Source organism: Mycteria americana, chromosome Z (genome assembly GCF_035582795.1).
Source record: "Mycteria americana isolate JAX WOST 10 ecotype Jacksonville Zoo and Gardens chromosome Z, USCA_MyAme_1.0, whole genome shotgun sequence".
NCBI classification, from domain to species: Eukaryota; Metazoa; Chordata; class Aves; order Ciconiiformes; family Ciconiidae; genus Mycteria; species Mycteria americana.
Window position 1 is genome coordinate 24,180,077 of NC_134396.1, and position 13,553 is coordinate 24,193,629.

A 13,553-nucleotide genomic window follows, 5' to 3' on the forward strand; every position below is an offset into this window, starting at 1 on the left:
AGTGACAGAAAGGGAAAGGGAAATTGTAGGTGCCAAGAAGGAGAGAGAAAGAGAGATTGGGGGGGTAGGGGGTGGGGAGAGAGACAGAGAGAGAATGGAAAACGCTTCCCAGTGGCCAGCCAGGAAGAGCACTGTGCGGGGCTCCCCAGACAGGTGTCTTCCCCTCCCAGTGGGGCAGGTGGTCCCCCCTAATAGTACTTTTCCCACAATAACTTGATGTTTTTCATCAGGAACCTGCACAAATTCCCCGTTGGTTGTTCCTGCTTTTAATGCTGTTATTGCTGATGGGAGCACGCGCTGGTCAGGGAAGGTGCTGCACAGCTGGTTCATTGCTGAGCTTTCTGGCAACACTAAACTTTGGGATATGGTAAACTAAAACCTCTATTTATTGTTGAAAACCACTACTGATCTGGATTTAGAAAGATCCAGAAATGCTCAATGACATAGTCAATTACAGTCTAAACAAAATAAAGTTTAAAATTAACTGTAAAGGGTAAGATGGAAGGTTGTCTGCCGTGTGGATGCATTCTCAGTATTTACATGGCTTAATCTACCCAGGTTGTATCAATTACAATCGGTTTAAGATTGTTTCTTTTTGTGGCTGCTGATGGCATATGTTATTATTTGGCTATTCTACAGTAGTGTTGGTGTAGTGCATTATGATGTTCATACAGTTGGTCATTTAAAATAAAAAATTGTTCTGTGCTGCGGCTGTAGGGACCACAAACACTTCACTTAAACCTGGAATGTTACCTTATGGCCCAGGAGCAGATACAGCCTGTAAGGACGGTTCATGTCACGTGCAGTCTACATCTTGCAACCTGGATCCATCTGCTCCTTACCAAAAAATGCAGCTGCTGCAGTGTCATCAGATCTTGACCAAGTGTAGCCTCTGAATAACTGTCCTAAAAAACCAAATGCTTTTGCTGCATCATACATCTTTCATTGCATTCGTCCTGTACTGAAATGACAATCTTAAGTCATGACATTTAGAATCTTTCCTACATTTTTCAGGCTGCTTGGGTAATAGCCAAAGACTTGAGATTTCAAAGTTTCACATTGCTTTGTCATTAAATATATCTTTTAACAAAGTCTTTCTACTGACCTGATATACTACCAGTGTCCAGTGAGGTCTTAATGAACTAAAAAAGACTTTTCCTAAACCAAACACAGGTAAAATGTAGAACTTTCTTGACATAGATACAAATTCTAGATAAAAGCAGTAGCTCCTTGATTTTAAGAAAACTCTAGCAAAAAAAGAAATTGTCATTGGTTTTAGAGGAGTTTCGTTATTTCAGTGAGATATGTAAAAGTGTGATTCACTCCTTTTAAAAGTGCAAGGCTTGCTTATTAAAACAAATTTAGTGTGTATGAATAGAGAGGACCAATAGGTAAGTGAAGGGTTAGGAATGTACGTGGGTAGATAGATAAAGCCAACTGAACATGCCAAATGTCATAATGAAAGAGCTATGTCTTCTATGATAAAAACCATTATCTGGGCTTTATGGGCAAACAAATACAGCATATCCACTTTAAACAAGTTCACTCATGTCACAAGCAGTCCAACAATTGTCATTGGTGCAATGCCTGCAAAGCCCATTAGTAGCTGGGTAAATGTTTAAGCAGTTAACTTGTTTCAAGCTCCCTGCAACTGAGGCTACACTCCTACTTTTAATATGTCTATATTACCATAAACCCAGCATCCGTCCTTGAATCAGTCTTGGAAGGAATGGCAGATAGCAAGAACAATATCAGTGACGTAAAATATCAGAATAGTATTTATGAGTATATTCAGGCATTACACAGAACTACTGGCTAAAAATTTGCATGCAGTTCCAGGGAGTACAGCTTCTGTGGCATCTTAGAGAAACAGACATTTAAAACTTTGTTTTTACTATTTCCAACACTCCTGGAATTCCAGCAGCAGTTACAGCCATGAGAATATTGATTAAATGAGTGAATGTAGAGATCTAAAAGATTAGGTCTACGTCAGACTTTTCTTTTATTCAGAGGTTTGGCTTCCTGCCATGTGTTCAGGCAATAAATTGGCTGTAACAAGAGCTGCTTCTAGCATTCTGCTGAGTAGAGAAGTATCCCAGCAGAGACAATAGCAGGCCAAATAAGGTAAGCAAGAGTGGAAGGTTACAGCAGGGTTTTAAGTAGGCTTCAATTTAAGATTATTTTATCAGACTGCTTGTTTAGATTCTAACAAATAGTGATTTTTTCACTTTAACTTTAGTCAACTTTTTTCACAGTTGACTAAAGTTTTCTTCTTAGATCTCTTCCTTAGTCTAGTCTATGTTTATTTTTATATATTCCTCTATCTACATTAGAGCATAGCTTTCGTAAAGTCTGTCTGATTTGAAAGTGATGATAACCTCATTATTTATTAGCTATAGGATGCCAAAAGTTCTTTTTAATCCACTGTTAAATTGCAACAAACTTGGAGGAGTTACTTATGTAACTTGGAAGCAGGACTGTCGGCTGCAACCCAATACACTCGACAAAAACAGTTCTGATCCTTTAACGGTCTTAGAGATACCTTGTTATGAATGTACCAATATAGTGTGAGATAATATTTGCATCGTACCACCATGTGAATGAAAATTTTAAATTCTGTTTTCAAGTACTGAATTTGATTTAATTTTATGATCAGATGTGTCTGGGGGTTAAGTGGAAGAGAGGATGACAGCTAAGAACAAATGAGATCACTAGGGGGGCAAGAGAACCTATATAACAGATTTTCTTTGCTGCCTTCGTATAAATGAATTTATATGGTCTATGTAGCAGGAAAAATTTTCAAACTCCCTGCGCTTTTAGGGTGATTGTGTTGCCATTTGCCATAAAGATGCTCAAGTATATCTGATTTCAGCAGTTTAAAGAGCTATAGCTCGAGTTTTCTGCTTCCCTTGTACTTAGCTTAGATGCAAAACAAGACTAAACAGACCCAAGTTTCCAAAACAAACAGTGCTTGACTAGGTGTACAGGCAAGAACGGTATCCAGGTCTTCCTAGCCCTCTTCAAGTGGCATATACTTTACAGAAGAGGCATATATACAGAAGAAGTATACTTTACATAACTGAAGAAATGGGCATGAAAGACATTAAAACAAAGAAATAGACATAGGGAGAGACACACAACACTAAAAACTGTGAGTGAGAATGAAAAAAGTGGGAGTAGGGGACATCTGTGTAAGAACATAGAATGAGAGGAAAGGCTTATTGAAATGGGAGTAGTATTTATATATCACTCAATCTTAAGGGACATGTGAGGAAATTCAAGCTATGGAAGCTTTTGTTATTTACTGTAGAGAGCTTTATTTTTTCTGGAGAGCTAAGAGAGGTGAAGTTCTACCATTGACTTTTCCATTTTCTACTTGTTCATACAAGCCAAAAAAAATAAACTTAAGTACTGCCCTTCAGAAATTCAAGATTACCTGTCTATCTTTCTCCATATAGTTTCCTAATTATGCTTCTGAAAATTTCTTTGAACTGGCCTGCCTTCTTCAGGAATTCTTCAGGATCTTGGCTTGTAATCATCCTCCTTCTTTTCTTACAGTGGTGGGTGGAAATAATGCAGATGCAAGACTCTGAATCTAGATGGTTTGCGTGGTTCTCAAAAAAAAAAAAAAAGTCATTAAGCATTTAGGACTAACTCAACATAAATTGGCATTAGTAACTGCAGTATATGAAGGGCAAATCCAGCAGAAGACAATTCCCTGACTGCTTCACTGGGTATAAAAATCAGGAATTGGGATCTTCAGAACTTCTGATGAAGTGCAGCCAAACTAGAATTGCACTTATGTTTTCAGCAGGAATGTTCTGTAAGGGATTAAATATCTGGTTTTGAGCATCCTAGATCTAACAAAGTCTTGATGCTTTGTTAATGCTGAACACCTAGGACACTAACATCTCTCAAGATCCACAAGCTGGTATAACTGCCCACATACTCTGCAGAGCCCAGTTCAGTTAGATGTTTGCAGAGGCCAGGTCCCAGTTAGGACTTAGTGGACAACCACAAAGGGTCTGCTCTTCTGTTAATAACGCCATTTCAGCACGATGAAGAAGGCTTTTAGGGTGCCTTCTTTCTACTTCTTTCTACTTCTTTCTTCTTCTTTCTAAAACCAGCCTTTACTTTCTACCTCTGATTACAAGTTATTAGACATTTGAAAAATGAGACATCTTTACTAGGAAGAATAAGTTAATTATTTCTAATAAATATTTCACTTTCCAATGGCCTAACTGAATGTTTAGTTATAACTAAAGAGCCAAAGAGAGTGAAAAAGAGCCTTAGTTAGCTTTTGTAGTCTGGTAACAAGAGAATTGCCAGGGACAGAAGTCTTTAATTTCTACCATTTCACATAAATATTTAATGTGAAATTCTGCATCAGTGAAGTGAACCAAACCAGAAGACACAACTCCCCCCTGCTGGGTGAATTCACAAATCTTTACACTAGTGTCAGAGCCGTGATCTCTCTGGCCTAACTGATATTTAGTTATTCTGTGCAAAGCTGCATGGGGCTAAAATTATACCCATCTTTGCTTGGTTCATTTGCCAGGGTACCAGACAAAATTGAAGCTCATTGTTTTCTTTGGTCTGCACTTGCCATAAACAGTTGTCATAAACAGTTGACTTCAAGAGAGTGTGTAGACTTGAGAATTCCAGTTTTGCTTTCTTCAAACCAAAGTAAGGTCCTTAGCTTTTCTGAAATGCAGTGATTTAAGCTGCATCCTCAGGATATCTTATTAGCTGCCTGGGTGGTTCCTCAGTCAATGTAGTTCCCATTCTTAGACACCAGCCTTTCATTAGGATATCTAACCTAGGTAATGCTTAAATCCTTTTATTCATCTAGCCTTCAAAAACTGAAGAGCATTATTTTTTGTAAATATAGTACAAATACAACATAATTTGAAAAATGCAGGGCACACTGAAGTCAAATTACTGAACTGTAAAGGAAACATTAATCATTTGAAAGTATGAATGGTTCCTAATGGTAGGAGATTGATTTTTTTTTTCTGGTCACTTGTGATATTCATTAATAATTCTAATATACTCCTCAAATTTCCAGACTCCAGTCCTCATTCCTGAGCTAATGTTTCCTGAACCTTTGTTTAATTGCAATATGGCTGCATGTCTTTACTGAAAGTCAGATTATGCTGTGTTGAAGTTAGCATCATTTTCAATCACTTACGAATACTTTGAAAATTATCTTAGACTGTATTCTAAAGGACAAAAAGAATATGATTTTTCAATCCAGTTAGCAAAGTGTAGCTAGCTTCCTATGATTGAGAAGCAGAAATAAATTAAATTGAAGTCACATAAAAAAACTGCTTGTATTTTATCTAAGGGGAAGTCTTTTAAAATATATTCCTTCAACACAGCTGTATCCATGATAACCTGCACTTTAGTGGAAGTATAGATAGATAACTGATTTACTGTCACTCGCAACACACTGTTTTTGCCTTGCAAGACACAGGCTTGGGTCAAGCAAGCAGTCAAACATTTACTGAGTTTATCCTGCTTCCTTTAACTGTCGTTTATCAAAATTACCCTCTTTGCAAACTTGTTTCTCAAGTGAAACGTGAAGTGTTGTGACAAATTCTAACTTCTACTTTAGGATTGGAAAAGAGAGGCAACTCAGCTTATCAGGATTTCTCAAGTGCTTCCGCAATGCTGCTCCGCTCAGGCCGCAGAAAGCCATATGAAGTGCCTCTCCGTGCAGGGCAGACTGTTAAGAGGCAATCTCTGCTGAGAACTGTGAAAACAGCTTCTCGAAAGTCAGGTAACTCTTTCCTGAGTGACAGGTATGCTTGTAATCTTGGAAAGATGATTCCAATCCAAGGCAGAATCCAACTGAATTAACTATCTGGAACAGCTTATCTATAATAAGGTCAAAAATAAAAATAGCTGGAGGAACAAAAAAAAATGAAAGCTGCCTTTAAAACAACAAGTACAGAAATACTCCTCAAAATAGTGACATTAGATTTTTCACAGCACCAAATTCAGACCAGTAATTCCTAAAGTACATCTGTACCTCCCTGGAAAAGAGTGAATGACATAGCAGGCGTGCCAACCGTTTTATTTTGGGCACTGTACTAGTTCTTGTAATTCTAGTTAAAAGTAGAATTCTTACACTATAACTGTTATAACAATTTTTAAAAGGTTTCCTGTATTGATTGTTGTAGTTGTCCTGTTGCTTTTTAGAGCAACCCATCTTTTTTCTGGAAGCCTGGTAGCCTTAGTTGCCAGGCCTTTGAAGAGAAGATCTTTGCCCAGATCAGCTGGGAAGATCTTTGCATAGATCAGCTATGCACGTGCCGACGGTCCAACGCAGGATGTGTCAGACCTGCCACTTCTGGAGGGTGTGACTCGGGCCGTCAGGGCGTGCATCACCCGTCTCTTCTGTTGACTGTACGTGTAGAGTTTGTGCTCAGCCTAAACAGGGTAGAAAGAAACCTTCTCGGAAATAACTGTTTTTTTCAAAATGTCTGCTTAAATGCAGTTGTTTCAGAGGAGGTACATCAATATAAAATGAGTAACAAAGTTTTTGGTGAAGTCAAGCGTTCCCAGAACATTACGTGACTGCTGGTGCATTTTCAGTATCCTGTTGTTTTACTTGTTTAATTGTTCTGGCAAAGAAAGGACTGTTTATCTTACAGCATATCCTGTGTGGTCTTAGAAATGTCTTAACTGAATTTGAAAGTAGCAAAAATATTTCAGTAAAACAATATTCAGGCTAACATAAACAAAATTGTGCCTTATAGCGTTATTCTGCAGATGTCTGACACCCAAATGGCTGGACCTACATCCTTCTGACATCCAGAACAGCACAGTTGTGTTCAGTAATGTCAGGAAACAATTTCCCTCCTGACAGCTTTGAGCTATGAAGACCTGTTTTTTTCCAGTAAGAGATGTCAGGTCCCCAAAATAAATGCTGCTTTTTTAGGTAGCCTAAACCTAAAACTCTTGTCTGTACACAGATCCAATTTTCAAAGTGCAAAATTGGGAAACAGGCAAGTATTTATCTATGAAATAAAGGAAACTAGTCTAGAAACAGTATGCTGCAGAGATACTTTCCCTACTTCACCTCTTATCTTCTTCAGAATGAAAATTTATGACTTAACTCTGTTTTTTTCACCTCTCTCTCCATGTGCAGGCTCCTGTGCTCCTGTGCAACCTTGTTCTGACTCTGGCTCCCCACAGGGCTCTCTCCCCCACTGTAAGACTACTCATTCACCAGCCAACTGCTAATTTAGGCCCCCTCTCTCAAGTTCAAATTCCTCCTGTCCCCATTAGTCTCTTTCAACACAGCTATCTGCAGGTTGTGTACAATCCCCCCAACCCCTCAGGCTTTTGGGTTGGAAGCCATTTTTTCAAGCTCAAATTTTTGCACGTTAACTCTCCAAAAGGTTCAGCTTAACCTCTTCTTCTCAGTGAGATAACCTTCCAAGCAAAAAAATCTTTGCTTTCCTTCTTCACACCACCATCAAGCCCCAAAAACTGCTGCTTAAGCCCACTGTATGATTTCTACTATATGTTGGTTATACTGTTCATAGTTCAAATATACATAGATAATCAGGCAAAGATTCCTATAAATATACACTTGATCTTTTTAGTATGGAATTTTACCATTTTTCTGTTGCTAGTAAATTAATTACAACTCATTTTTTATTAGTGTTTAGCCTGCGAGAAACACTGAAATGCTATATACTGACTGAAGATTCAAAAACAGTGCATTTTGACATAGATGAAGAAGGTCGTCATGAAATATCAACCAAGGATTCACAATCCCGTGAAGGTAGTGTGCTTTTTATACCAAAACTCACCAACCATATGTGTAGTGCTATAGGACACTTTTTAATGTACTATTATGTGTACTGTGTTCAGTTTTGGGCCCCTCACTCCAAGAGGGACATTGAGGTGCTGGAGCGTGTCCAGAGAAGGGCAACGAAGCTGGTGAAGGGTCTGGAGCAGAAGTCTGATGAGGAGCGGCTGAGGGAACTGGGGTTGTTTAGCCTGGAGAAAAGGAGGCTGAGGGGAGACCTTATCGCTCTCTACAACTGCCTGAAAGGAGGTTGTAGAGAGGTGGGGGTCGGTCTCTTCTCCCAGGTAACAAGTGATAGGACAAGAGGGAATGGCCTCAAGTTGCGCCAGGGGAGGTTTAGACTGGATATTAGGAAATTTTACTTCACTGAAAGGGTTGTCAAGCACTGGACCAGGCTGCCCAGGGAAGTGGTTGAGTCACCATCCCTGGAGGTATTTAAAAGACGTTTGGATGTGGCACTTCGGGACATGGTTTAGTGGTGGACTTGACAGTGTTAGGTTAACAGTTGGAATTTATAATTTAAGGGTCTTTTCCAACCTAAATGATTCTATATTTCTATGATTCTATGTTTTCCTGTAGATGTAATGTTATATTGCATCTTTATGAATGTTGATAGTGATATAAGAAGACTTTTATTCCAGTTTACAGTAGGTACATAATATACTTAAATGATAAGATTATTTTGTTCACTCCCATTTGAGTTAATGGGAAGTCTAGACGCTTAGCTATTAAGACAGTGAAAGCAAAGATAATCCTCAGAGACAAGGGCAAAATGGAGAATGATAGAGAAGATTTTTGAATTTGTGGGATTATTTTATTTTTCATGGAACTTGTCTTTTCTCTCAAATGGGGCTTCTCTAATTGATACCAAAAATGATATCATGACTAACATCACAGAAGTAGTTGTTAGAGGGTATTCTTTTGGTAGAGAAGAGGCAAATAACAACAAATGCAATTATTCTAGAATTACACAATTTTGCAAAGATGTGAAAGTAGGGAGAAAAAACAATAAGCTATACTTCTAACCTAAATGCAGGAAAAAGTTGAAATCTGTAAGATATCAACTTACTGAAACTTAATTTCTTACAAAACCCCAGCATTTACAGGAGTGAGAAGTCCATTATGTGTGCTTCAGATAAAGACATAAAAAGGCTTGTTTGATATATTTATAAACTAAATTAATGTTATTTTTATTCTATTAAATTGTGAATAATGACAGCTGCACTGATAAGGTATTTAAGTGTGCTTTATATCTTTTGAAGTATCTTTTACTTGTTAACTTCATAAAATTTTGAAGTAACTCATACAATTAGTATTGCTAATTTATGAACAGAACCAAAATCTGTATAGGTATACAATAGCAGCAGTTTGTGAATAGATTCATGGTGTGACAATCCTGATGTAGAAGATACTGATGTTCCTAGAAGAAAAAGAAAGAAAAGGAAATGCTGTGTGATGTTCTTGTATGTGTACACACAAGCACCACAAACATATATTCATGATAATACAGTTAAGACAACATCATATTAGGAACCAGCTGTAACCTGCGTGTTTGTGACTTTGACCTGAAGTGGGTGATACCTTCCTCAGATAGCTGGCTACGTGATTCAGGCTGATGTTAGAAAAAGCCAGAAACCCCCTGCTATTGCTACCTGTTACTGTCCAGTCTTATACATTTTGTATTAGGGTCCTCACATCTGCTGCCAAAGACTTTCATGCTTCTCTTTGATAGCATTTTAGGCCTTACATCTCATTACTGACCTGTATTTTGTCAGGTGCATTCTCTTTTGCAAAAGATAATTAATCAATCAATACATTTATTAGACACAGAGTTCAAACTTCAGGGTACCTGTTCACAAGTCTAACTGTACAGTCTTCTGGGGTTATATGAATTCAGAGACCTGCAGGAAATGAAGTCTGATGCCTATTGCTATTACACACTCTTTCTCAGATTATGTTTTAAAACAATTCTCTAAACTGTTTGTGATGGTTTTAAATCTGAAGAACGTGCGTATCTAATTTCACATTTGTTAAATATCTTCTATTTTAGATATTGCGTGGTTAAGCGTGTTCACAAGGAATGAACCAGCAGTTACTGGTAAGACTCCTGTGGGAATAAAAGGTATCATTCTCTTTGTTAGGGTCTGGTTTTGAAGAGATGTTTGAGAGTCAGTGTCGTGGTTTAGCTTCAGTCGGCAATTAAATACCACACAGCCGCTCGCTCACCGTCCCATGTCCCCCCCCGGTGGGATGGGGGAGAGAATTGGAAGAGCAAAAATAAGAAAACTCGTGGGCTGAGATAAGAACAGTTTAATAACTGGAACAAAAACTAGTAACAACAACAATAATAAATTGTAATGAGAAGGTAAACACCAAGGGAGTGAGAGAGGAACAAAAACCCAGGAAAAACAAACAGTGGTACAACCGCTCACCACCCGCCGACAGACGCCCAGCCCGTCCCCAGGCAGCGATCGCTGCCTCCTGGCCAACTCCCCCCAGTTTCTATACTGAGCATGACATCCTATGGTATGGAACAGCCCTTTGGGCAGTTGGGGTCAGCTGTCCTGGCTGTGCCCCCTCCCAGCTTCTTGTGCTCCTGGCAGAGCATGGGAGCTGAAAAATCCTTGGCCAGTGTAAGCACTGCTTAGCAACAACCAAAACATCAGCATGTTATCAATATTACTGTCATACTAAAATCCAAAACACAGCACTATACCAGCTACTAGGAAGAAAATTATCTCTATCCCAGCTGAAACCAGGACACTCCCCAGCCAGCTCCCCCCAGTTTCTATACTGAACATGACCTCCTATGGTATGGAATAGCCCTTTGGGCAGTTGGGGTCAGCTGTCCTGGTTGTGCCCCCCTCCCGGTTTCTTATGCGCCCAGCAGAGCATGGGAAGCTGGAAAGTCTTTGACCAGTGTAAACAGCACTTAGCAACAACTAAAACATCAGTGTGTTACCAACATTATTCTCATACTAAATCCAAAACACAGCACTATACCAGCTACTAGGAAGAAAATTAACCCTGTCCCAGCTGAAACCAGGACAGTAGGAAAAGAAGTTAGTAATGTTTTATACATAGACTTGACATTAGAAGTAACATATTATACCAGATTTTCATTTAGGTCCACTTGCTGGACAATTCTAAAAATGAAAGAGCTTTTCTGTGTTCCATAAGAAGAAATCTTTGAAGTCACAAAATTTGCTTTAGCAAGTTATGAGTAATGGCTTGGACTGAAGAAAAATGTGTATGAGGAAATAGAATGTATACAAGCTAGAAAATCCAATTTTTTTTAAAGAAAAGTGTATGTGCTCTATTGCTGGCATATGGGTCTTAACTAGCAAAGACCTGTTGTAGCAGGAGAGGAAAAACAAAAATAAATGGATATGAAGAAAGAGGAGACACATTTTTGGAACTTTCATATTGTAAGTATAAGAAATGATTGGGAAAATCAAACATATATTAGTTCCAGGTATTCCAGTAGAAGAGAAATGTATTCCAATTTCAACCATAAACGGCTGCTGTAATAGATGAGAGCAAATACCAGTCTGGTCCGGGACTGCACCTTGAACAATGGCCAAATGAGAATTTCTAGGTAACAGTAAAAAATATTGATACCCTCCCAAATCCCAATGCTTTGCATTTCAGGGACACCCAAGCAAGAAGTGGTTCCTTGTATTTAGTTAATTTCAAAGCATTTTCTTTGCATGAGTTTGTAAAATTGCCCCTTAGACTCTGGTAAGGTTTTAGTAACCAGAGAGGCTAGGTAATTCATCCAAAGGCCATTAGAGAGTGGAAGTATCACATGTGAAATCAGTACCTTACTTTCCTTGCTATTCACTGTCTGCCTGATAGACCACTTGTCACGTTTTTCAGAGGTGATAGGGAAGGTTAGACTCCTTCGGATTTACTCAGATTAAACAATGTATAAGCAAGTCGCAATAAACTCTATAGACAGAGAAAGCCAGGTATAGTTAGGATGTAACTCATATTTACGTATGCCCCTGGTCAACTGGCTGGACTCCTGCATCCCTCTTTTGTTGCCACTCTTGCCTCTAAGTCAGGACACTCTTGACTTGGATATGAAAGCTCTCTTGCCTGCTGATGTGCCTCTTACATGCTACAGCTGAAGTTGGACAATTGCAGCTAACGCAATCTAAACTGATGACACAAAAAATAATAAAAATGGCAGAATTTTTGACCTTCTACATTCTACTACATTTATCTGAATACATATGTAAACTCAGTAAAACACACTAGGCTGGAGCGTGTCTTAATTTTTAGCAAGGATTTTTATGCCATTTTCATGCTGTAGCTGGCTCAGACAAAATTCCTTCAGAAGACTTCCACAGAAGCATTAGTAGTCAGTAGTCAGGTATATTACATAAACATGTATATTACATGTATGCATTAAGTACTAATACATATACCTTTGTCGTTCATATTATATATATTAATGTATAACTGCTATTCCATACATTAACTATAAATATAGAGAAATGAAGTATATATAGGGCAAATTTAAAGCGTCATAAAGCCATAGACTTTAAATACTTTACAGAAGAGAATGGTATCAAGAGTGGTTATATTTATTTCTATTCCTATGCCTATCGATATAAAGTGAACCTGAATGTTGTCTCTCTACAAAATATTTTCAGCTATGCTTCATTTTACAGTGATACACATTTTATTACAATATTCTCCTCTATGTAAAACAGATTCTAAAAATTTGGTGATCCTCACACAGAGATCAAAGCTTAATGAATTTGTCCTGTTGTGCAAGGGTAAGAAGCAGCTCTCTCTGAAGGTAAGAAGTTGTTTATTTCCTTTGTAATTTGTGGGTACTCTTTCTTACTATAGGACAATTTCTGCACAGACTTTTTCAAATTCATTTTCCTTTACTTACCACCTTCCACATTTCACAACTTCTGACTACCTCCCTCTGTTCTGTATGGGGAAATGTTTAAAGTAAGTTATAGCAAAAATCATTGGGTTAGGTAGTTGACTACTGTCACTAGAAGACAGCTGGGGATGTTGGGTTCCAGTCTCTGGGGAGGGAGAGGGGCTTCTTAACCAGAAAACATGCAGGAAATAAAAGGGGAGGAAGAAGCAGGAATGCTGCTTTAGAAAGAGATGAGTTTAAGAGGGGAATTATTTTCTCCCAATCAACCCGAATTACAAGATAAGGAATGTGATGAAGAGAAAATACAGCTGAATGTGGTATCCTGTTTTAAACATTTACCATCTGTTGTCAGAGCATTCTCATTTTCTCCAGTCTTGTGAAGGTTTGTTTATGGTAGGAAGAGCAGGCAAGGATAGTTTTCCTGATTGGAGGGTTATAACTTTACTAAAGTCTGTCTGAGGAAGAACGTTATGTTGGAGTTTACCCTCTAAACCAGGGCAAAGGTCCAAGAAGCTCTGTTTACACAGGTTATGTTGAGATAAAGAATGACCCTTCATCTAACATTGGCCATGCATGATGGTGTAAATCGCCAAATGCTTCCTCAAATTGTCTTTGATGTTTTTCATTTGTTTTTAATTCACAGATGACTTTCCATAAAATCTATTTCCTGAAATTATCTGGGGAAATGTATGTTGCAAGATACATTAATCATATTTATAGGCTGTTATCCCACTAGGATTTTCCTTTCTGTCCTTGAAAGAGCAACTATTTTAAAAGGATTTTTCTGGTTCAGAGATTACCTTTTCATACATTAATTGTTTG

At 38.3% G+C, this 13,553-nt stretch overlaps 2 protein-coding genes across 9 annotated transcripts in view; one reads left to right on the forward strand and one right to left on the reverse strand.

The window, feature by feature from the left end:
• The window catches only part of BRD10 (bromodomain containing 10), a 189,949-nt gene that overhangs the window by 69,353 nt on the left and 107,043 nt on the right, over nucleotides 1-13,553 (reverse strand). The window lies entirely within an intron of this gene.
• LOC142422064 (uncharacterized) overlaps nucleotides 1,970-13,553 on the forward strand; it is a 33,553-nt gene continuing 21,969 nt past the window's right edge. For 7 of the 8 annotated variants that reach the window (XM_075527439.1, XM_075527437.1, XM_075527435.1 and 4 more), the window contains exons 1-5: nucleotides 1,970-2,124; nucleotides 5,618-5,782; nucleotides 7,676-7,798; nucleotides 9,876-9,947; nucleotides 12,547-12,635. In XM_075527439.1, the coding sequence (XP_075383554.1) occupies nucleotides 5,671-5,782; nucleotides 7,676-7,798; nucleotides 9,876-9,947; nucleotides 12,547-12,635 (396 nt within the window). In that variant the 5' untranslated portion in view covers nucleotides 1,970-2,124; nucleotides 5,618-5,670. The remainder of the gene's footprint in view (nucleotides 2,125-5,617; nucleotides 5,783-7,675; nucleotides 7,799-9,875; nucleotides 9,948-12,546; nucleotides 12,636-13,553) is intronic. The other variant, XM_075527433.1, reaches the window with a different exon arrangement.